The sequence below is a fragment of the Pholis gunnellus genome (genome assembly GCF_910591455.1).
Source record: "Pholis gunnellus genome assembly, chromosome: 3".
In the NCBI taxonomy this organism is placed as follows: domain Eukaryota; kingdom Metazoa; phylum Chordata; class Actinopteri; order Perciformes; family Pholidae; genus Pholis; species Pholis gunnellus.
Window position 1 is genome coordinate 19057772 of NC_136529.1, and position 25624 is coordinate 19083395.

The window sequence follows — 25624 nt, forward strand, 5'->3', positions numbered from 1 at the left end:
GGCATGAAAGCCAGGCTTATAATTTATATGTTTTTTTGCAAATAGCTAATTGCTAGAAGTGTTTTAAAGTAATATGTGTGTGCACATACAGTATTATGTAAAGGCAAGGTCACACAATTCATTTCAGTGCCTTTTCTGACACAATCACAACAACTCACATTGGGCTTTTAATCTTTCTGGTATTTTTGCAATAAGAGTCCATACAATAAGAGCACTTGTAATAAGCGAAGCAGCTGAAAAATGATTGAATTCAAGATGTCGTTGGCAAGACTGGCTGACTTCCTCTTGATAAATTAAGAATAAATGTACCGTGCTGAGGATGAAATTGAGTTTTTAACACTTTATTAGTTTTCTTCACATCTGCTGGAACTCTGCAGGGGCTCTAATGACAAGATGTATCGTTCATCTTTTTTCTCCTGTTCAATCTAAATCTAACATCCTCCATGCTAGGTCACTATACACACTATAAACTACTATTTATCTTGGAGAGGAATTTGATGGGATGGCAAGGAATGATTTGAATATTAGATATTTGAATATTAGATATTTTGAGTTATCAGGGCTGATTTAAACATTCAGCTGCAGCTGCCAATACTAAATGACAAATGGATTGGGGAAAGTCTGGGTTTTTCAAACCTGTAGACCCGAAGCAGAACAATAATCTTTTAAACTGCATTCACTGAACTACACCAACAGAGATAAGAAAGGAGCATCCATACTGTTTTCAATAATGGTATCTGCCTCGACATGCAGGGCTCCTTTAGTCCAGAATGATTTTTTTTTGTAATATTGCAATACTTCATTTATTCTTAAGGAATAGTGATCTTTTTGCTCAAAATGTAAGCATGAGACCAACTCTGTTTGAATGCTCCCCGCCATTCTTTTACAGACGGTGGTGATTATTCCACACTGGATAAGGAGCCACTCATAAATAATACCTGTCAATGCATGAATACCATAACAATCTCGATCACATTCGCTTTCGTTTTCAATGCATGAAGTACCATCATTGCCGCCTTGCCAGGCAGGGCATTGGCACAGCTTGACTGATAGGACAAAGAGGTGTAGCTGCCAACTCCTGCAACCCACCCCCCCGCTGGTCAAATCCTCTTTACTGGTTTCACTATGACAGTCTGCCCCGCCGTCCTTGGCTCGCCATGCAAGGATAGGACGGGAGCTCAGTGACCAGTGCCAGGGATACCCACTAGAGGTGGGAGGAAGAGAGAGAGGGAGAGAGAGATAAACAGATGGAATAATGGGCAGAGAAAGAGCTACAAGCTGAAAGAAAGGGTTCTCCCAGAGATTAGGTTGTTGTGTATCACAGCTAACCTGTAGGATGTGCTGAGAGGCAGCAGGTCTATTATTGAAGGGCAAATGGTTCAATATCCAATGCTAGACCAACACAACGTTTCATTTGTGATTAATCCACATGAAGGGAAATGTTTGTGCTGTGTGGATTCGTTGTCTTTTTCTGAATGTGATTAGACCGAAAAGAGCAGATATTTGTTGACTGACTGCTGGCATACACTGTAGCCCCACATAGCTGTGGAGGTGTCTGGAGTTGCAGATGAGTGCCAGCGATTGTTCTTTTTCTCATAATGTATGCCCTAGCCCACTGGCTATTGCTCGTCAGTGTTCCACGCGTTGTTTTTCCATTCACTTCCAGCATTTTAACAGTGATGTTCTCTGTGGGAGGCAATGGAAAGCTGGCTCATTCGCTGCATAGTATTTCCCTTACAGCTAGCCTGTTTGTAGTCGGTTTTGGCACATACGTGGGCGTGTGTGTGTGGCTGAGCTGATAGGCACTGTTGAGTCTGCATGTGAATGTCTGTGTCCTGTATTACCCAGCTCTACATTAAACCTCTTCCGTCTCTCGTGTGTCTTTCTGCCCTCTAGGAATCACCCTCAAGGTAATCAATCATCTCTATTTGGCCTGGGGGTCTTCTAGAAGGTCGGACCTCCTCGCCACCATGAAAGGGCTGGGTACCAACCGTAACAGGCACCTGTCTGAGTCCTGTGAACCTTCCTCCGGCCATCCAGAGGCCCTCTACTCTCAGAAGACCAGCACGCTCACACGCAGCCCCTACCTGCTGAGCCCGACAATGGACCACTATGGCACCATGGACCCCCATCTCTATCCTTCAGCCAACCCAGGCTCCCTTCCACCGGACTGCATGCTGCCCCTCAACAACCAGCTGTCCAACAGCAGCACCTTCCCCAGGATTCACTACAACTCCTACGACCAGTCTGACTTCTCCCCACCTGGAGACAGCATCGGGGGGATAAGTACAGGGACCATGGGCACGTCCATGTCCATGGGCATGGGCATGGGAACAGGTATGGGCATGGGCATGGGCATGGCAGGGCTGAGCGGACGAACACCTATGATTACGAGTGGCTCAGCAACTATATCGCATCATATGACCAAGAACCAGGCACCATCCAGTCTGCTGGAGTTTGATAAGCAGCTACCTGGAGGCCGTGACGGATTCAGCACGTTGCAGTTTCATCGAACGTCTGCTGTTGCTGCTGCAAAGCAGCACACAGACAGTCCTGGCCGGATCCGTTACATGCTGCATTCAGTGCAGAAACTCTTTGCAAAGTCCCAGTCACTGGAAAGCCAAAACATGAAAGGAAATTTCAATGGACGCTCCACTGGCAGTGGTGGAGGCTCGTCTGGCACTGAAGATGGAGGAAAGCAGAATCGCAGGTCCAAAAGCAAAGATCGGGGTACAAAATCAGAGGCGACTGCCAAGCGACGACCACGCTCCAACATGTCAGGCTATTGGAGCTCAGACGATTTGGACAGCAGCGATTTGAGCAGCTACCATAACACCATGGCCATGATGACTCTGGGGCGTCCAACTGGCCATGACAGTCAGGGGGCGCAGACCAGATACATCCAAAGTGGCTACAACACTATCAGCTCCTCCAAAAGCAGCAATGACATGAAGTATCAGGCACTTACTGGGCCTGTGGGTGGAGGAGGTCGTGGACTAGGTGGAGCGGGAAGAATGGTGATAAATGATAATGACTATATGAAAGGAGGGTCCTGGTCCACACTGACCATGGGCCAGCCGAGACAGGTGATCCAGAAGGGCTCAGCTACTCTGGACAGATCCATGCTCAAGTCCAAATCCTGCCAACCTGAACTAACTTGCAACTACCTGCAGGTTGGACGAAGGGTGAGTAGGCCTGAAGTGAATGTAGTGCTTGACAAATATCAAGCTATGCTAACTATCAAGAGCTATAATACAGTGATAAAGGGCTGACATTGATTGTTAAAGACTAATTTTATCCACTTGATGCTGCCTGTAGGGGGATTGGAGTAGCACATTAGGCCGCAGCGGAGGTGCCAATGAAATCCCATGTCGGCGGATGCGCAGTGGTAGCTATGTGAAGGCCATGGGAGACATGGAAGACAGCGACGACTCGGAGGGAAGCCCCAAACCCTCGCCAAAATCCGCCGCTCGCCGCCAGAGCTACCTCAGGGCTACGCAGCAGTCTCTGAGCGACCAGCTACCCCCACGCAAGTAAGACAACAGACTGAGAAACAGAGCTGTGATTTATTAATGCAGTACATATTAATATTCAGCAGCAAGGAAGACAAACCTCATGTTAAACACCAGATTGCAACCTGCCATCAGCAGGATACAGGTTTGTTAAAAAAAGAGTCTAACATGAAACAGTTGTGAATCTGAGCTATTGTTTTCTGATGCCATTAAAAGTCTGTTTACCTTAGTAAAGGCCTTATATCCTGTTTGAGACATAGTGTACTTGGATTAAAAGATACTGTTTTGGCCTTTAACATTTGTGGCAATAAATGTTGTTCTTGTGTGTGTTGTTAAAAGTCAATAAATGTTGACTTTTAAGAACACACAGGTATAAAAACGGATTAGCACACCCTCTCAACTATCAAAGGAAAATAAATAAGCCACTCTTTTCTGGACATACAGGAAGGAAACTACCACTCCCAGCCTCACTATGACAGTATGCAGGAAAATACAAAATGCATGCAAGCACACACACTCCACGCTGCGCTAACTCATGCATAGAATTCAGTGGTGTCAGACTCCCTGTTGTCCCCCACATGCCAGCCTTACTACGATACCTCAGCTGTGATTTACCTTCCTATTGTTGGACCCACAAAGAACCAGTCTAGCTAAGAGGACACAGACAACATTGGTGTAGTTTACATAATATGGCGCTGGCATTTGTTTCCACTGAACCAGTAAATCACCACAAATCAGCCTCATCTCTCCGACTGACTGGCATTGCGCCTCACTTGTCTTTAAATTACATGCTTTCTGAAGCAGACATATTGCACAATATGTGATGCAGGCGCAGTGGGACAAAGCTGAGTTGACTGTGCCTTTCCAGAAAATGACAGAAAATGCATTCACATTCTTTTGATTTGCATCTAAGGCAATGTTGAGCAAATGTAAACGAGACAGAACTGTCATGTTTTGTAATGTCGAGGAACAATCACGACGCCCTGAAGTTACAAAAGGTTTCGTCAGCAGTTCCATCTGCTGTCTAATAGAAATTGTTTCTATGTTTCTATTTGAAATAACTGTCTGCAGGGGTTTGCTAAAGACATTTAAGGAATGTTTATCAAGATAAGATATAAAATAAAAACTTTTTTAAACTTATTATTCAATACATTGTTGTCTAGTGCCATAGATTTTCATGCTTTGGCATACTTGAAAGCTTCAAGACAATATCTTTGTGACAATACCTTCTATAAAGCAGCTCTTGTTTTTGTTTTCAGTGTGGTCCTCAAGTTTGGAGGTTGCAGTGTCAAAATATCAGTGCCGCACTATATGCAAACGCTTTAACAGTGGGTGCATTTCTGGTTGGATCAAAGGAGTATTGATGTAAGATTTCATTCACCCGAAACAAGAAGGCATCATCCTGAGAAACCCAGCCACAGGCCTACCTGAGATTCTCTCCTCCACTTACATAAAAAGATTTCAAGTCCGTTTAAAGTCTATGTTTAGAAAACATAAGGATTTATTCTTCCCTAAAGCGTGCTTGAATGACTAACCCTACTCCCCCTGCCGATCCCTGACCACCCAACCCCACTCTCTTTCGCTCCGCTCCACCCTGATTGGCTTGAGCAGCAGAACCCTGGATTACACCTCTTTGCAGGGGGAGCTGGATGCCCTGTGGTCTCCCCTCCACAGTGTGTCCTCTCTGCACCAGCTGGGCAGGTCAATGAGCAGGTCAGTGATAGGTCTGTAAGCCACGTCTCAGGAGCGTGGTGCAAAACACTTTTGTCTCATTGGATCATTTACAACCAATGGCTTTGCACTGCCCCACTCAGATGCCTGTAAAGTCAGTGGCAACTCCAAATGCCAATTCATGCCCTGCTGCTAACAACTGCCAACCTCCCTTAAGCTTGTAAATACCATCTGCCCGGTGCTTTTAGCAGAAAAGTAGCTGAGTGTGACTCTATTCCAACGGGGGAATGAGTGGACATCAGTGTCCATACACCATGTCATGGCAGCTTACTGTCACTGTGTGCCAACAAGGAATATGTAAATAATGTAGAGCTGCAGTTTGATTCAACTTAAACCTGTTCTTTGTCTTTGGCACCATGATGGCACAGAGGGCTGTATACATACGTCGCCTGACATCCCTGGCTTTGCATGCCCAGATGCTACAATGACGGATGCCAAAATGAGATGAAATTGAAACAGATTTAGGATTTGGAGTCACGATGACTCATGAATGAAAGTGGAAATGAAAGGGGGTAACTTGAATGACAACCTTATCCTCCTTTTATCTCTCTTTCAATTTTTTGTTTTGCTGATCATTCATTTTCTCCCCCCGATCCATGTTTCCCTTCTGCCTCCCTGTCATCGTATATTAACATCAACTGTCTTTTCCCTGAATATGTCCACATGCACTCCTGACATCGCGTTTCATTTCCCTCCTTATATTTCATATCCGTAACACATCTCCTTTGTTTTGTCTTACCTCTCACCTTACCCCTCTTCCTAGCTGTCTTCCATCTCTCAGAGAGCTCTCCAATAATCGCAGCCTGGACAACCTAGACTGCATCGGGGGTACCGTCTCATCTTCGCCCCACTGGGATGACGATGACTTCAGCCAGGCCTGCAGCACCTTGGGCAGACGTAGCTGCTTGGGACAGGTCAGTGCTTGCCTGGACAGGACAGACAGGGGTTGTATTAAATGTGAGCTGTCAAGAGTTGAAATACTAATTCTGTTTCTCTCTGTCTGTGTGTGCCTCTCTTTTACTCTCATTAGTTCAGCAGATATGTTTCTAATGAGTTGAGAATAGATTTGTACTAGCTCGAAATGTGCATGTCTTGGCTCCAAGCAAACTCTCTACTTTCAAATCAACAATCAGTTTCAAAGACCCTTTTCTCTGCCTTGAGCTACTAACACGTATTTCCGTAGTATAATTTGCATTTTCACAGATACAGCCTTGAATGACAGTAATAAAATGGGCTTCCTCTGAACACAGACTCCCTATTTTCCAAATGTATCTCATACTAATGTTATGAACCTAAGATCCAAATGAATGAAATTGGTGGTTTTAAGTCTAATTTATCCACTCGCATAAGAGCTATTAGCCTCCCACTGACAAGGTCACTAAGATAATGAACAACTACGCGGAGTGGCTCTGATCTTTTTCAATGAACTAGTCAAATGAGGCAGTGTAGGCTATTAGTATGGGATTTACATCCAATCTCTTGACAGGCCACCACATTACAACAAATGTGTCCAATATAGGAATTTATTGTTTGGATTTGCATGCACAGCAGCATGCCGAAACATTTAATATGCATTATAATTTAGATTGGTTGAGGTCAAGTTGTATAACTTGGAACGTTTTCCAAAACATAAATGTATTCAGAACAGGGAGCTTAATCCGAACAAGTGGAAATCACCCAAACACAAAATTTAACATAACTCCAAGATGTGTGTATGTGTATATTCTCTGCTTTATTTTCTTTTGTGCTGCCTCTCATGCACTCACCCCCTCATATGCCTCTGTTACCAGTCAGTGAACCATCATAATAACTTTGCTTCTAACACATTTTTAACTCCTACTCGGGCTCTTTCTGTCAATAAACAGAATATGAAACCTGTCATCTGTAGGGCTGGTTCTTACTCTTCAAAAGACGTCTCAGAAAGAGCATTCAGTTGTTGTATACAACTTTTCAAAGTGATGCCTCTCGCCTTGGCATTTCTTTTGTATTCTGTAAATTGACAGGTCTTACATAGCTGGCCATGCAAGAAATGTCAAAGAAATGAAAATGCATTTCACAGATGAAAGCAGATGAAGCCCATCCAGAAACCCAGCATGTGGAGGAGTAACGCTAGTTCCACTGGGGATGAACTGCACTGTGCTCTGCCCTACCTAGCACTAATTGTACCTCATTGTACCTGGTTGCCACACACTTAAACCTTTGACTCTTGGCTCCATTTCATTTCATCCCATCAGATGCGTCTCACAAATAAAGATTGCCCCTTTACAGAAACAGTCAGCTGGGTAGTCAGTGGTCACCTCCAGTTCTCCTTGCCACACTACTGCTGCTGTCTGTGCTAATCTTGCCCTTTGCTTTCATCCAGCTACGGGACCTGGAAATGAGTCATCAGTATGAGGACCGCAGCTCCGAGTCCACATACAGAGATTCCCGTTCCCACTCTCAGGACAACCCAGAGCCTCTAGACTTGCCCATGCCGACATGCTTCCGATCCCGCAGCCACAGCTACCTGAGAGCCATCCAGGCCGGCTGTTCCCAAGATGACGACACAGCATCCATAGACTCAGGCTGCTCACCGCCTCCTATTGACACCACTGTTCGCAGCTACAGCGCCAGCACTGGTGAGTCACTGGCTGAAAAAACAAATTCTACATTTGCTGCAAATGTATTTATTTGAATTCATAAACCATATGAGGTGGTCTCTTGGGGTTCTTACTATGATGCAGTGATATGTTTCCAAACTGTGATCTGAATGCCTTCTTTGTTACAATATGTATAGTGCAAATCTCTTTTGGTTATTTATTTGGTTTAAGCTTTAATGATTTTTTTGCAATTGTGACCCCTATTCCAGAGGGGCACATGGGCCAAATTCTTGGCTTCATTTGTATTTCCCATAACATTACCTTGACTGCTCTTCATAGCCTTGATCCTGGGTGGGACACTAGTCCTCCAACGGGCACGCCCCAGCATATTAGCTCAAATGCAGCCTCTTTTGCCCATGCTAGACGACCTTTCTACACAGTGGAAGACATGGAAAGAGCAGTTTGGCTCTTACCTGATAGCCACTGGCTTGGACAAAGCCCCAAAGGAGAAACAGCTTGCAATTTTTCTTCAGCGTTTTGGGACAGACAGACAACGCATCGTACCCCCACACACAGGTAATACATTCTAACCAGCTCATCTGCCCTAATCCTTTTTTTTTTTTTTAAATCAATGTACCACTTCAAGGACTACACAAGAAACTCACTATCAAGACAAATGCTAGTGGAGCTTTGGTTGTCATTGAAATTGATTACAGGACACAGCAGTACAAGAAAGCGCTGTGCAATCTGCTTTTGACTTTGATGTTGAATTTGCTATAGCAAAGGAATAGTGAATGTGTGTGATGACACACATTAGGCAACAACGCTTTGTACTGGTGGTTGACTTTCAGCTTATCTAGGCTCCTAGACTGTGTCAATGCTATTAGGGGCTGGATGGCAGAAGATTGTTTACGACTCACGACGGAGGTTGTGGTTATTGCACCAGATGAAGTTGTCCCTATGATCCAGCACAGTATTGGTCCATTCTCACATCACCCCCATACGCAGATCTCTTCACTGCCTCCCTGTAGCATATAGGATCCACTTTAAAATTCTCACTCTGACTTACAAAGTAATACACGGTCAGACTCCTGCATATGTGGCTGAACTACTTCCCTATTTACCAGCCCGCGCTCTGAGATCAGACTTGTTAAATTTTCTGTCCGTCCCACGCACTCGCCTTAAGGCCCGCGGTGACCCAGCTTTTGAGGCAGTAGCACCAAAGCCGTGGAACGCTCTGCCTGCACCCCTACAGTTTGCTGATTCAGTGAATTTGTTTAAAAATCAGCTCAAGACACACCTGTTTAGACTGGCGTTTGGGTACAATTCATGCTCTAGGTCTGCTTTTTAATCTATGTTTTTATTGTGTATTTCACTGTTTATTGTGCCTTCTTAAATACATTTCATGTTTTGAAAACGGCCCTTGGTTTTTAATTATTGGCCCCTGTATGGTCCCATTGTGTTATTTATGTTTGTGACCTTTTTCTGTAAAAAAAGCGCTCAATAAATACATTTTACTTACTTACTTATTTATTACTGGCTGCACCCCGTGTTCATAAAATAACGTGGATATTATGAGCATCTGCTTGGTTGAGTATTACCACGGAGTCTCCACCACGTGACGCTCTTCCCCATAGTCAAATAGACTTTAGAGAATATGCTGCCTTCAGGATAGTAGAACGTTTCAGGTTCCATTCTGATATTGCTGGAGATCTACAGGATCTTTACGGGTGTTTGTTCCCTGTAGTGTAGTACACATTTATTTATTCGTCCTATGCGAGAATAATACTGAATGTTGTTGGTTCTTTGTGATTCATCAAAGAGCTTAGAAGCTTTTTTACAACATGTAATAAAACTGTGTCCCCATAAAAAAAAACTATACAACGTGGTACAGTACCTACAGTATCCACGTTATTATTCAATTGCCTCATCAAAAGTGCATCAAAAGCACCTCAATGTGCACCATATTCACTTTTAGGTAAAATAGTCAAACTGTGGCGCTCGAGTGTCCAAGGCGGCCCTGGAGGCATCAGTAGACACGCCACCACGCCTCCCTCGGGCTCAGTGACACAAACAAAGGCAACGAAAGCCGGCGTTTCAACTCCACAGCCTGGACAAGAGGCAGTGGACGTCAGCTCCGGTTACAGTTACCCGGTAAATAATTAGCCTTCACTCAACACAGCGCTGTGCTGTATACTTGTTACTGTGCCTGACAGCAGGGTGAGTATTTTTTTTTAACCGTTATTGTTATAGAGTTTAACGTTAATTGTGTTGTGCACAGTGTGTTTTCCGTTCCAAACGACAACTACTAGCTCCAGGTGCAGGCACTTTTTGACCATTAAGCAGTGCTAAACAAGTGTGCAGGATATGAGGAGAGTCATCAGTTTGATATCTGCAAACTCCGAGAATAATATCGGTCTGTCGGTCTCCACAACTGCCTCCATCGTTGAAATGTGTTTATGGTCTCTCATACTTCCAGTGCTGCTATAAGATGCACTCTCTACTATATGTATTATTGAGTGTACCCTTCCATGTGTTCAGTGCAAAGTGCTGTGTTGCTGACCCCAGCAAAAAAGCATGTACCCACTATGTGTGCACTCCCATGCTTACACCATGGGAGTCAGATAAGTGGGGTGCTGTTAAAACTGTGTGAGGATGTTATAGTAGTATTATTATTATTACTTCAGTCGCTTACACCTAATAAAAGCTGCTTCTTTTCAGTTGCTGAAATGGAAAGTTGGTTTTCACAGGGGGATTATTTGAGGGTTGCCCCACTTTGGTCCCACATGGTGTCCTGTGTTTTGCAACATGGATTAAAATCCCATTTTGAGGTCACCTTTTAATACAAAGATTGTACGGATTTGTAGCTGTGTTGTTGTTGAAAGCATTTTAATGTGATCATTCATTTGGAATAATAATGGCTTCGCTCATAAGGGAGCCCGGATAGTTTCAGGCAAAGTTATCTGTGTCTTGTGACTGTTTTAATTGATTAAACAATACAGATGGGTCGACTGGCGGGCAGCAGGCGGCTTTGGCAAGCAGTACTAAACCGTTAAATAGAGCATCACAAGCCACCCTTTGTCTTTTGTTGTCCCTGGTTCTTGTCCAGCTCCAACTGACCACAAAACAGCGCCACCTAAACCAGTCAGCTTAAAATGTAGATTGTTGCTGTTGAATAGTTCACCAGGCTTTATACCACTAGAGAAAGCTAGACCAAAACTGTCATCCTGAGTGTCTCATCTGCCCCGCAACGTTTGAGATGTTGGACTGTATTACATAATGAAGAAGAGGAGAGATTGGATCAGGGCTCGTCAGTGAAATGATGCATTCTGTAACGTGACCAATGAGGGAATGAATCCACTAACATGGACATTTCAGACCCAAGTTTGCTAACTGAGTTAGAAATGCTTTCATTTCATCTATGTTAACAACAACAATCTTACCACATATGTTGCCACTTTGCAACATTACTGACAATTTAACGTGGACATTCTGTAATAATTAGGCGAAATATTTTAAAACCTGATCTTGAATTTCAGGGTCTAAAACAACGATGTCATTGCGGGCAGTGTGGTTGGTTAATTACCTCTCCACAGCTAACGTGGTAGAATGCTATTAACAGGGAGGAGATATCATCTGTTAGTGTGCAGAGAGTTGGTTACACTGGTGAGAGGAAAGCAGTCACGGGGTTGTTGCCGTAGCTTCATGCTATCAAGCCTATAGTTGTTTTCCGGCCTTGAAAATCCCGTCTTGAACCAGGGCTCACTGTGGACAGCAAAACCACTGTCCATATGGCATGAAGACAGCAGTGCTCAGTGCCCACTCAAGATTCCACTCCAACATTTTGGCACAAAGCATCTGCTTGTCTCTGTTGTTAAATTCCCTTCTGTAGAGCAACCATTAGTTCTACTGAGCAGCTCCTGCAGACAGTGGCTCTAAGCTATGATCTCTTGGCTTCACTTTTAAGTTCTGTTTATACCTTCGTTTTTTTAGTTTTGGACATTATTCAATTACTAATTACTCACCAGTTTCACAGCTGAGATCTGGGATGTGGCATAGCCAGTAGCTAACAGCCATAGTACAGTGTGTTCAGTGGACGATGTGGTCAAACTCAAAACCTGTTTGATCCCTTGTGTGGTTGTCCTGTGCATGCAATTGTTAAGCTGTGTCTCTTAGTAGAATCACAAAAATCTTAAAAACATAATGATGGGGCGCACCTTGTATTGAGTCTGAGTCCTTACCGCATCAGACCGGGTATGAATCTGACCCCCCTCTCGCTCCCCCTTTTCTATCTAATACCTGCCCAAAAAAAAGCCCATTAAATAATCTTTTTTTTCTTCTTTTTAAATGACAATGCTACTGATAATGTTTAGCATGTTCTCGACTTAAGTAACATTTCCTAATTGGCATCAAACACAAAGTACAGCTGAGGATGATTGGATTGTCTAGGTGTGTTAAGTCATACACTAAAGTATTGGTACATTTTAACCTGATGACAAAGGTATACAGGAAGTCCGAGGATAACCGAAGTTGTTGCAAACGATCCTGAAATGGGGCATGAATGTCTGTACCAACTCCCATGGCAATCCATCGTGGGGAAGCTACTGTATGTGATGACAACACCGTTTCCAAAATAAAGTACATCGTCTTTAGCATTCCTGTACTGCCGTTTCTTGTTACTTATTGGCCGACATATGTGGCATTTGTCATGAGCTGAAAATATTTTCCCGGCCCATTTATTGTGTCCAGCTCTGCTACTTTATCTCCTGTCTAATCTCAGAGGCAGCTGTCAGTTATGATTTTAGGGCTTGTTTCGGTGAGCCAAGCAGATTCTGTGGTATTAAGACTTAAGGGTGAATTCTGTTCGGAGTGACGAAAGCATGATGTGACGCTTGGAGAACTGCAGGGCACACACACACACACACACACACACACACACACATCTATGCCCTCTCACACCCAGTTAGTGAAAATGACAGTCCTGCAGACCGGGATGCAGGTGTGCAGCTGGTGCCGCATCAGCGACAATCCTATTCTGCCCAACATCTATCTCTGTCAGGAGAGGAAACATGGACAGTGAAAAAGCTGTCTCAGCAGGTTTTCCTAAGGCAAAGATGGTGGTCAGAGGCCAGTGGATAATCCATGGCTATAGGTGCATGTAGGCTACCGTTTAGCTATGGTGCATGCTAAACTGGATTTCAGCCTTTGAACTTGCCAAGAGTGGGCTCTGGATATCAGTAAGATGCTGTGGTTGACACTTCTATTTATCTATCTTGTGGATGTCGGGGGGGGACCGCAGGTCTGACTTTCAGACTGGGTTGGTGATTTACATCTTTAAAATGGGGAGCTGAGGGTGTGTTCCAACAATTTTTAAATCATCACAGTGAGCGAGTGATGTTCGTACTGTCAGCTTATTATTTACACTAAGGGCTGGATGTGCAAAAGGGTGTGTGTGTGTGTTTTTTTTGTGATGTACGTGTGTGTGGGATGTGAAGGCACAGCAAAGGTCTGGAGATGGTGCAATTTGGGTGTTGTCTCTGTTGTTTACAGAAGGTGTCAGTGTTTTAATTGATCGATCTTTATTGAAATGAATGTTTGAGAGCGTCGGAGCAGTTTGCTGTTTAGAGTTTCAGCTGGGGCTCTGTCCTGGAATAAGTCAGGTGTAGAATGTAGGAGTTCTGGTGTGTTCATGGTAAGATACGGATTAAAAAGACACTGATCAATAGCAGAACCAGTCTGTAATTGCCTCCGCACTACGTTTGCTCAGTGCAAACACGATGAATGGTTTGACTGAACCCACTGTCATTCTGGGTTGGGTATTTTTTTTTTTTGTTAGTGTGTTTAAACAGTCTGAGTCATCAAAGGGACAACCCGAACTATGCCAAAGAAGCTCTTGGGCAGAGGACCAGGTGGAGCTTGGGCCCGGTGATGTAACTATTCTTTGCAATAGTTTGACTGACTGCAGCTCGGTGTTGTGGGAGGTCATATGAGTTCTGTGATAGGTGAGGTTGCATGAACATTAGAGATGAAGCTAAGAAGCGGATTACAATAAACAACAACCCTTTTGTTGAGGTGTTTTCTCAGCAGATCACATGTTTGCTGCAAGCAGATCACAGCATTCAGTGCAATCCTGAGTGAAAGTTCTGCACACGGATGGGATGGGCCATTTATTTTCGCTCTCACTGATATACTTGAGACTGTAAGGGAACGTAGCATTGACCTCATCACAGACAGCTGACTGACTGGTTGGTGGACGAGAGAGAAGCGAATGAGCGGCTCTACTGGTAGTGAAATAATGTAGCCGGACGGAGCAGTGAAGGGAGATGTTTCAGTCTGTTCTGCGCAAATCAGCTTTTTATGTTGAGTGCTGTGGATTTCATCATGTAAGCCCACATTCACACTGTAAGGAGCTCAGCTTTAGATTTTTAACCTTGTATACAGGCTGCCATGTGACCGTGAAACTAAGCGCCGTAAAAATAATCCAACATTAACAAAGCTTAGTACTTTTGCCAATTGTATCCGTTTTTTGGAGGCTCCTCGGGACTTTTTGATGACGTGTATCCTTAAATCATTGAGAGAATGGGACTGAACATCTGCATTAAACAGGTTTTCGCTCTTTCTGTGGTTAATGTGCCTTTCTATGATCTCTTTTACAGCTGGAGGGTATATGTGGTCTGGCATTAGGGAGTGGTCCACCTAAATGTCCTCGTTCAACTTCGCAACCATAATTGGTCTTCAGAGTCTGATGGTCCACAAATTGCTTTGCTGATTTCATTACCTGTTTAATGATCGAGGCTTTTAAGCGTGGCGTGTGTGTGTGTGTGTGTGATTTCATTTCGTCACCTGCGTGACGATGTGGGAATGTTGGTTCAATGTCCTGCCTGATTTGATTTTCCGCCTTCCTGATGTTGCTGGTGTTCCAGCTAGTGCTGTGACTGCTGTCACTGCACCATTATCATGGACAAACTAGTTCACCATAACAGTATTATCGCAATATCTTTATAAAAAAACGATAATGCTTTCAGTCAAATTCAGCGTTCTATGTGCGGGATTCGCGGCATTGAGCAGAGAATGAAGTCACACTGTGTGCTTTGTTTACATAGTAGTCGGGCTGGCCGCACATGCATTTTAAGTGCATGTGAATCTCTGTTGTGCTCCACTGGCTGGCTAATCGTTGCCGCTCTGCGCTCATACGTTGGCTACTGTTGACCGCGCCGTCCCGACCCATGACGTCATAGGAGGGTAGGATTTGCTAAAACACCTTCACCTCCTTCATTTGTAATCCTTCAACCTTTTTCTTTCTCTCTTTCTCATGTCTTTTTCTTCTTGATTCCCCTCCCCCTCTTCTCTGCTTCAGTCTCCACATGCATCACCACCTGTAAGAAGGCCGCTCCTCCGCCGGTGCCGCCCCGTACGACCTCCAAGCCCTACATCTCTGTGACGGTGCAGAGCAGCACAGAGTCGGCCCAGGACAACTACCTGGACCAACAGGACCGGAGGTCGGAGGTCAACAGCCAGTCCAGCCACGCTCACAGCAACTCCTCTGACAGCCTTGACAGCACCCGTGCCAACAGCCTGGCCCGGGGTATCACCCGCCCTCCACACATCATCCCCACGCCCATCGCCATCCAGAGAGAGCCAATCGCACCCACCACCTCCAATGCTTCCACTGAGACAAGTGACTCAGTAGTGCAGCACGAATCCCTGAAATCAGGATTAAACAAAGTGAATCTGTTGGCAGAGGAACCCCAAGTGGCACCAGTACCCAGACGGAAACTGTCCTCCATTGGCATACAGGTAGGCAATGGGACTGTTGCACTATCCAGGGCTAGTACCGTTGGATCAACAGAGAGCCCGAGATACAGCTGGAGTACAGCTCCACAACGCCTGTTGAGTTTGAATCCAGAAAAAAAAAAAGTTTTTTAGCAGTAATGTCTGTGGTGTATGGCTACGTCTGTGTGTGTCGCCTCAAGCCAAAACATGTGCTTGCAAGCTAAAAGGTCTCATTAGGGTGAACGTCCCTCTATCATTAGAGCTGGCTGGACTTTTTTACAAAATTCCTATTTGTGATCCTCCTAAACCATAACGTTTCTGTTCCGTATGTACTGAAATAACAGAACCTCTTCTCCATTTTGCACTTTTTAATTGAAAATCAAGCACAAAATGATACAGATTTTCTCCGAATTATTCTTCTGGTGATTTGGTTTATCACTTGGAAAGTTAAAAACCCTGCATAACTGTACTTGCACTAGCTGGATTTAAAGGTCTGTGAAATCATTCGTGCCAAGATTTTAGTTTCAGAGTCGGTGATATTGTTTTTATTTACATTCCACTCTTTACTTGTTCTCAGGTTGACTGTATTCAGGAAGTTCCACGAGAGGAGACCCCACCTTTGGCCAAATTTCAGTCAATTGGAGTACAGGTGGAGGACGGGTGGCAGTAAGTCCTCTTCCTGTCCTTGTAACAACGTGAGGAATTTACATTATAGCCACACACACTGGTCTGACTATTCCTTCCCTTTACAGAAGCTTTGTAAATGTGAAAACAATGTGAATGTGGTTTTGTCTGTGTGGTGTTAAAATGGATTCCTGGCGTGAGTTGTCAATGTTTAAACTTGTCTCTGCTTACTGTATATTTGAGATGCGTTTCTAAGTTACTGCCGTCTTGTTTGCATTCGGTGCTTTTGACGATTTGAATGCCAGGAAGTTCCTCTGGCCTCCTCCTGTATTTATTGGTTTTGCATGCTGCAGTGCATTTAGTGTCTGGTATCTAGCAGCTGTTCTGAGTCCTGACAGATATTGTATCAACTTAACCAGCTAAACAAGAGTTCCTCTGTGATATGTTTTTCCTTCCTTGTGTTTTTATCAATGTTGTGCCCACATTTTGTACTGTGACATTCCCTCGGCTGCTTTTCCAGTCCTCCTCTGATTTTTCTTTAAAATCCTTCAGTCGGGCCAGCATAATATTTAGTTAATTGCAACTTCTAAGCATTTCCAGACAAGAAACGGAAGTAATGTTCAGCCTGTTCTTTCCTTTTGTCAAATGAAAACAAGAACCTAGACTCCCGCTGACGAGAGATCAGTTGAAACCAGTCTGAGTGCACCATTATCAAAGGCCAGCCTCTGATCGATCCTGTTTATTTATATCTGTATTGACCAGCAGAAGTCGATAATAAGTATTGTGTGTTTGTTCGTATTTCAGATATTCTTCTTAAATAATTTATTGTTTTCTTTGTCCGCTGTTTTGCATATAACAGTGAACAAAACAAAACAATTAAATTGGCAAAACTGTTTTGACTGAAAGGCCCCGTGTGTAACAGTGAGTCTCGCTCTTTGTTTCAGGCTCAGTCGCTCCAGTAGCATGGCCTCAAAACAAGAAACAGACTCAGACACACAAGACTTCCCTGTCATCTCGTATACCAATAATGCCAAACAATTTGAGAAGAAAGTCATGGTCAACAGTGCCAGCCAAGCCATGAGCTCCCCTCCCGGACACGACTATCTAGACAACGGAGACACTACCGGTGACATCGCGTCACCTCCACCGCCCAGGCAGTTCCTCAATCGCTCCACCACACGAAGTAGCTCCTCCTCCTTCTCAGAAAGTCTAGACCCGGCGCTGGACCCCTCGTCTCTACCGCCTCCGGACCCTTGGCTGGAGAGTGGGAATGGGAGTAACATCAGCGTTCCCCAGAGCGGAGGTGGGGGAACGCTCTGTCGGAGAGACGGCCACTGGTTCCTGAAGCTGCTGCAGGCCGAGACGGGACGCATGGAAGGCTGGTGCCAGCAGATGGAGCAGGAGACCAAAGACAACCAGCTCTCTGAGGAGGGTAAGGCTGTCCGGGTACTCTTCACCAAACCCAGGTGTTTTTGTCCTACTCCCTCCACGCCTCCAGGTTTCCAACGCCAGGCGAGGGTGTATTGTGAGGCACTGAATGAAACGAGTTGTTTCTGGGTAGCTTGCACAATGTGGGGATCATTGCACTATCCAATCCTTTTTTTTGTTCCCATACCAAAGCATGCAATATTTAGCTGCTAGACATACAAAAATGTTAGGGGCATGATCCGTATCTAACTAATATTCTTGAGGTGTCCTCTTGGGCTCGCGTAATTAATGTCCATCTACTATTTAATCTACTTTTTAATTTAAATACAGTTATTTGGCCCAGGAAAACCCCCAGAACAAAGCCAAATGTACAGTCAAAGCAGTGCTGAAGTCAAACATGTGCAGGCCCTCTGAATGAACCCTGCGTCTTGAGCCTCCTTCCAGAGGTCTGCTGCTGTCTGACCTCACCATGTGCTTTATCGGGCTCTGCCTCAGTCACAATCGCTCTATCAGACATACTCGGCATGGAGGGGATGAGGCGGTAATACCTGGGGTTACCACACACAAGCAGGCCTGTAATCCCCAGAATTACACAAATCTACTCTGGAACTGATTAAACCTCCAGATTAGATCAGTGCTCCAACATCAGCAAGTGAGGACACACACTGTACACATAAACAAACAAACAGTAGGAAGGCTTTGGATGCTCAGTTCATATCAGAAGCACATATGAACAAGGCTCTGTGTGTGTGTGTGTGAGAGACCTTTTTACTGTAAAGTAGTCTGTATTAAAATATGACATAAATCTGTACTATAGAGCTGCGTCTCACCACACAATAATCACATTGCCATAAATTTCCCTGTTTTGTCTGGTATAGGCTGGTCTTGGTGTGTCCTCCACTATAGCAGTAAAGACCGTTTCTGTGTCATACATCGCTTGATTAACAGGATGCTTCTGAGATTAACAATTATTAGAATAATTGTCACAAATGCATGTGTTTTGAAGTTGAAACAAATGAATGTGTGTTGCTTTCTGTTCTCTCTTCAGTGCTGGGGAAGGTTCGCAGTGCAGTCGGAAGTGCCCAGCTCCTAATGGCCCAGAAGTTCCAGCAGTTTCGGGGACTGTGTGACCAAAACGTGGTATGTCTGTAGCCTTTCTGGGACCTTCCACTCTACAGGTCCTCAGGGGCATGAAACCGAGACCCACGCTTTTTTTTTTTTTTAACCAAACCTAACGTTATATTTTTGTTATTCTGTCCTCTTCATTACATGCTTGCCACGATACACGTACAAGCGTTCTCACAAATATAAAAACGGGCTAATCTGGGAACAGCCATGATCACAACATATTAGGCCTACACAGAATAAGGCATGGTGGCCCACCAGCACAGAACACAAGGAGCTTATAATAAGCCAATAATCCATTCCTCTCTGTTGACGAGTTTTTATGGGCAAAGACTTTCTACACCGTAGCATTTCAAATGAATAAACTGTTTTTTAAATAACTTTTGGTTCATATGAAGCTCAACTTTCCAAATATTGGCCAGATGATCATGGCTGGAAAATGTCTTTCATTATGTCATCATGGTCTTAAGACGCTGCCATCATGACGAAAGACAGGAACATTTCTAAATAGATTATATCTGTAACCATAGGTAACAAAATGACCTAATACAGACATGTACCCTGTCAATGTGTCAGGGCTCGGCTAATTAAACATCTTATATTAATATTTTGCACAGGGTTCATTGGGTAGCTGCCCAGAGAAGCTGCTAGGCATATCTTCTGCTTTGCACATTCAATCCATTAGGAATGTAATCATGAGCAATCATTTGTTTTCTGTTTCCGGAACTTCACAGGTCCTTTAGCATGATCGCAACACAGCAAGTGTGTTTTGCCTAAAATGTCTGGACATCCCAGCAGTGAATGCAGCATCGTGAATATGAAGAGTAGTGTGCGAGCCCGCACAAACAAAAGCCAGTCTGCCTGGAGCATTACAAACTCTGTGTCAGGGGAACAGAAGTAGGAACAGGATATCCTTCATGTGTTTGCCAATCTGCGCTTTGTGCCAACGATAAACAGCAGCTGTTTGTAAGCAAGCGAGAGGTTTGATCTGTTGTTACTTTTTAATCTTAATGCGACGCTGGATCATTTCTTTTTGTTGACATTATCATAAATGTAATGCCCCCTTTTTGTATTACTCCGGCTCATCGTGTAGGCTTATTTTTCTTTGGCTGTGTTGAAACATTTTTAGTATTTTATCTTACTAAAAGAGACAAAGCTCAGTTGTGATCTTTTTAATTTTGTCTTGAGATAAACGTTTCAAAAGAATTTAGTTGTGAAATGGCTCCCTCTAGTGATGAATAGGCACAGAGCAACACTTGATGACGAGCAGTGTGTTAGTGATGCAGAGGTGGAGTACAGTAGTGAGCTGCACCCTGATGGTCTGGTGGATGTGACGCCCCGACCAGGAAACGCAACTTCCCTGGTTGTGTTGCATGACGTTCTCTATCTCTCTCCACGCGTTTCCTGTCATCTATCTTCTGTCAACTACCTAAAAAATGGGATAAACCGAGACGGTCGTTTTGCACCAGACCACCATCACTCTAATCTCACCTAAAAGCCATGCAATACAATACAAACAAGCAATATATAAGCTGAACCACAATTAGTTTGAGCAAGACACAATTCTGCAGTGACATTTTGATGCAATATAGTTATAATAAGTTGAATTACTCACTTAAAGTTAGTGACTGTCTGTAGTCTTTATATCGCATCAGCTGCTTAAGTTGCATTAGCAGAATGGATGTGAAGATGTGTCATAACACTATTTTATAACCAGGACCACCATGAGCTTGGATGGGTGGTTTTGTTGATCGTGACCCAAAAAAGCTCACCCACAGGTACCCCACCCACAGCCCTGATTTTCACAAAATTGACACATTTAGGACAAAGTATTTTTAGGAAAACAGCCTAGTTTTTACTTGCCGAATCTTCTTAAATATAGTTGAGAAGAATTTATTTTTGATATTTTTTTTGACTTGATCCATCTCTACCGCTGATCACAGTGGATGCATTGAAAGTAGACTCAGTCGTGTCTTTGTTTTGTTTTGTTTTGTTCTTCAAGGCCAAACAGTTTAGTGTGCACATAGGTAGCCTATAACAAGATGTAAAATAGACGTGTAACGGGCTCTGACTAGTTTATTCACAGCTGAACAAAAAGGACGACTTACACCAAACTCAACAAATGGAAAGAGCTGAGTAAAACCCCCAATGGGCATTTTTACATTTCAGTTTCAAAGATAAGGCATGATGCATTCCACACTCCACCATTGACTGTGTCCTCTCTCCTCATCATTCATTGTTTGTTCTTTCATTTTCCCTCCCCTCTCCCCCTCTCGGTCAGAATGTGAATGCCAACCCGCGGCCCACAGCCCAGGACCTGGCAGGTTTCTGGGACCTGCTGCAGCTCTCCATCGAGGACATCAGCCTCAAGTTTGATGAGCTCTACCATCTTAAGTCCAATGACTGGCAGCCCGTGCTGTCTGCGGCTGCCCAGTCGCCCCCTGAGTGGAAGGTACTTCCCACCCCTGCTGCCCAGTGCCCTGGCTGGGGTAGGAAAGCCGCCGAAACCGGCCTCTCTCCTCCCACCACCACCACCATTTCTCCCACTCTTTTTTTTTTTCTTCTTTTTTTTTAACCTCCCCTCTGCGTGGGATGAACTCTTAACAGGGCCTCCCTGTCCAATACAAAGGGGTCAGAGGGATCCCTTTAGGCATGCATGGAAGAAAAATCTTCTCAAAGAGGGCTGTCGTTGGTGTGTTTTTAAATGTAAAGCCCTGCTTTGAGCATGCATGCGTCACTTACTGCGCTGCTGGTTGCAGTGGAGCACTGGCTCATGTGACAGAATGCAGTCTTGCTTTTGCTACCGCTCTGTTTAGATCTCTTTGCTTGTGTAAGCGTGTCATTGTTTCTAGCTCTCTGTCTCTCTGTCTTTCTGGTCTGTGGTTTGTCTTTATATATTTGTGTGTGTGCGTGTGCGCGTGTGTGTGTGTGTGTGTGTGTGTGTGTGTGTGTGTGTGTGTGTGTGTGTGTGTGTGTGTGTGTGTGTGTGTGTGTGTGTGTGTGTGTGTGTGTGTGTGTGTGTGTGTGTGTGTGTGTGTGTGTGTGTGTGTGTTTCAAGTTTATGGTTCTGTGGCTGAGGTGCTCTTGCTTTATGTTGCTTTGCGGACTGTGTGTCTTGTGATCCCTTTATTGTCCTTTTAAGTTAGCTCCAATGTGGCCATCAATTCATGTTACCATTTCATGTCTACAAAAATGGTCATATAAATGTTTGCCTGTCTTTACCAGTTGTCTACCTGTCAGTGTTTGTCTGTTTAACGCCTAAAGCCACGAAATGTTGTTTCAAGCTTTAACGAATACAATCAGCATTGTCAAAGTGTGTTTGTCAAAGTCCTGTCTGCCAAACCTGTCTAGACGACCAAAACCTCCAGAAGACAGTTTCCATCGTACATTCTCTCACTGTCCTGTATCTGTCTCCTTTCTCCTCCTTCCTGTCTGTCATGTTTCATCGCTGCACACCACAGGACGAGGAGAAGGAGGCCGCTCCAGCGTCAAAGAAGCCCGGTAAGGGACGGCCATCGCTGGGCCGCGAGAAGAGCGCCGACTCCTCGTCCACCTCCTCTTCGGCCTCAGCAGAGAAGCAGAGACACGAGGCTCGCAAGCGTCTACTGGCTGCTAAGAAGGCCGCCTCGTTTCGCCAGAACTCCGCCACAGAGAGCGCGGACAGCATCGAAATCTATGTCCCCGAGGCCCAGACCCGCCTCTGAGACAGTGAGAAGGAAGGAAACTAGGGTCGGATCAAAGGACAGATAAGTGTCGCTGAAATACCTGGAAAAGGGAGTGGAAATCCTTTGCAATGCAAATGAGCTACTCTGAGTAAAGATGGTTGTGGGGGGGGGGGGTCAGATTCCGTAAGATTGGGGGGGGGGGGGGGGGGGGGGGGTGAATAGGGCATTTTTCACACACACTCTTTCACACATAGTTATGGGCTGGTCCTGGTGGCATCAAATACTCATCTTAAAAAAAAGAAATTAAACATGTTACTTTTGAGGACTCGACAGACTATGAAGCAGGAGACTCCTCATTTGAGGCTGCCATTGAAAACCTCAGCTGACGAACTTTTGTCTTTTCTTGTGACTACTCTTGATATCATAGAATTGTTAATGAAGCTATCGTTATTATGACAATTATATCTTAAAGAATCTATATGAAGACTGTTTTAAACGTTGCTCTATCTTGGCTATAAGATCTATTAAGTGGACAGAAGGCAAACATTACTGCTCTTCTGTCTCCCATCGTCGTCCTCTCTTTCCAGATCATTGGCCATCTTGTAGCTTTACACAACACCACCCTGTGGCCATCACGCACACTGCGCACACTACATCCACTGCGCTCGCACGCACATGACAAACTCACACACTATGTATGTCTTCCTTGTATTTATTTGTTTACTTTACTCATCCTTTTTGTTTTGTATAAATCCATTTGGATCTGGTTATTATGAATATTTTTGGTATGATGAAATTGGATGTCCGATTTGAAGGGGTGTTTATATATAGTTCCTAACAATTAACTCTTGTGTGTTTCCCTCCAAATGTTCTTGTGTCAAAGATTTAAACATCTGTAAAGTTTAGTTTCTTAATGGTTTTTAATGAAAGCAACATCCCGATATTAACGGTGACCGAGCATGACTATCTCCGTTTCAGTCAGAATGTCAGTGGCCACAATAATATTAGAAATAATTTTCTTTGGAGGGACAATATCTTCTTTTTTCTTTTCAATCTCTTTGTCCCATTAACTTTGGTTTTCATGTTTGTGCTCTAACTGCAGATTCAGGAATATTTCAGTCAGGATTTTTGTTCCATCTGTTTTAATGCTTCTTTAAGTGCTTTTAATAACCTCACTTAGCATTCAACTCGATCAATCTCAAATGAATTTAGGGCTTTTATTGAAATAATGCAGCAGGCTGATTATGCAGGGTAATGTGTGTTATTGTTTGTGGGGACACACAATCGGACATGTGTCTTGCTGTTGTTTTTATACTATGATTCCAAAAGCATTTGATTTATTTTTGCCTCCCTTCACTCAACAAATTCAATCTTCTTCAATTTGTTGTCATTATTGTTTCCCCGCATTGAACATCATCCAAAGTACCTGCACTTTTTTTATTCAAAGAAACAAATATTTAATTAAAACATTACATCCATCATTCTTGTGTTTTCATCATTTAATTAAATGCGACTTGCCTTTTTTAATTAATGGAAGACTGCATAAGCCAAAGATGAATTCACCGTTTCAAATTCGACTGACTGTATTTAAATGTCAGCAGCAGGGAGCTCGACAGTAGCGGTGCTTACTGTTGAAATGGAGTGGAGTGCAGCCACAGCACTGCATTTATTTCAGTTTTAACATTAATATATGCACATCCCCAAAGCTCAACTAGAATTGCCCATCACTACAACCGAGGTATTGCTCAGCAGAAGGACCCCCCCCCCCTTTCTCAGACAGGAAACTGACATTTTGAAATGTCTCATTTCTGACCTCTAGAGGGCAACAGTGGTTAATCAAATACACAGCACATTGTAGTATACCGTACTGTGTGCATTCACATTATAAGACGACATTGAGCCCTGCACTGTTCAGCTGGAAGGGGACACATTGTGTGCATTACACATATTTACAGACTCCTGTCTCATTTGAAGCCGTTTCCCAAAACAAAGCGGCCTCTTGGTTTTTGAGTCATTCACAAACTTCTGGATTTCACTAAGAAGTACACATCCAACCACAAAGTCAACCCACAGTAGTTCGTCTGACCACCACCCTCACATTTGGGTTCTTCCAAATGCTAAGCAAACATCACTTCCCCTTCCTAATTAGTTATGTTAAACTATGACAATGGGACTGATTCGGCTGCTGCTATGACTCATTCTCACCTTCTCTCGCCCAATAATGCCGCCTGAGGCGTTGAATTGGAAAAGTCAGATGGCCACTGTTCTCGCTCTATCTCGGCAAGAGCTTTCTCTTGATGGCAGGCCTTTGTTTGCCGGCTGGGGATGACTCCCAGCATGGAAAATGGCTCAGGGGTGTCAATAGTCTGTTCCCTGGGTGCTGTCAATGCCCCCCCCCCCCCCCCCCCCCCCCCTCTCTCTTTTAGTGGGGTGGAGAGCATCGTTAGCACCTATAGGCCTTTTGTGTGACTTGAAACTCAGTCGATGACTTGATTTGATTTGAGACCACCAGGAAAAAGTTGTCTGACAAGTTGTTTTTCTGAAAGAAGCGGTGGTTTCAATGTTGGTGTCTCACAGTTCTCCACAAAAAAATGATTGCCACATTTTGACAATCTTAATGTCATGAGTATTTAATATTCAGTCTTAGAAATGAATGAGTATTGTATAACATAGCTTGTGGGCAATATATTGCAACAACTACATTTAAAATCTCTTTCTCATATGCAAACCACTGCCAGAACATTTTTAACATTTAAAACCGTTTCATAACATATCATATCCCTTTTCTTCCCATTTGCCACATTTTGGGGCCCAAAACCCTGCTGTCTGTCACCCTCCTTCACACAAAACCGCAGGTCTGCCTGACGGATCAAACTAAATTGTGGCATCTCAAGTACGCTGAGGGAAGGAGGGCTGGAACGCAGAGAAAGTTGTGCTACGATCTAACCGTCACCAAACTGAAAAGCAATGCTTTTCCAGACGTTGGACGTCTACAAATGCTAAGAGATGTCAGTGACATACTTAAAGAGAGACAAGAGAGCTCATGCATTTAAACAAGTCTTCCCTCCAATACACACAGATATCACTGGGGTGATCCATGATCCAAACAGCTGCGGTGTGGCATTGCTGCTGTAAAGCCATTGATTTGAGGGTGATAACGGTCCCCCAAATTGGTGTGACGGGTTTG

At 44.1% G+C, this 25624-nt stretch overlaps 1 protein-coding gene across 1 annotated transcript; it reads left to right on the forward strand.

Moving 5' to 3' along the window:
• Window positions 1-1970: 1970 nt before the first annotated feature.
• dlgap4b (discs, large homolog-associated protein 4b) lies at window positions 1971-22536 on the forward strand (the record flags this gene model as incomplete). The annotated part of the gene is made up of 12 exons (XM_079156825.1): window positions 1971-3185; window positions 3319-3533; window positions 5124-5225; window positions 6007-6157; window positions 7606-7861; window positions 8246-8398; window positions 15180-15619; window positions 16173-16261; window positions 17164-17651; window positions 18696-18787; window positions 21054-21224; window positions 22234-22536. The coding sequence occupies 12 exons, from the start codon at window positions 1971-1973 to the stop codon at window positions 22474-22476; spliced, it is 3615 nt and encodes a 1204-aa protein (XP_079012951.1). The 3' UTR covers window positions 22477-22536.
• Between the last annotated feature and the right edge of the window lie 3088 nt (window positions 22537-25624).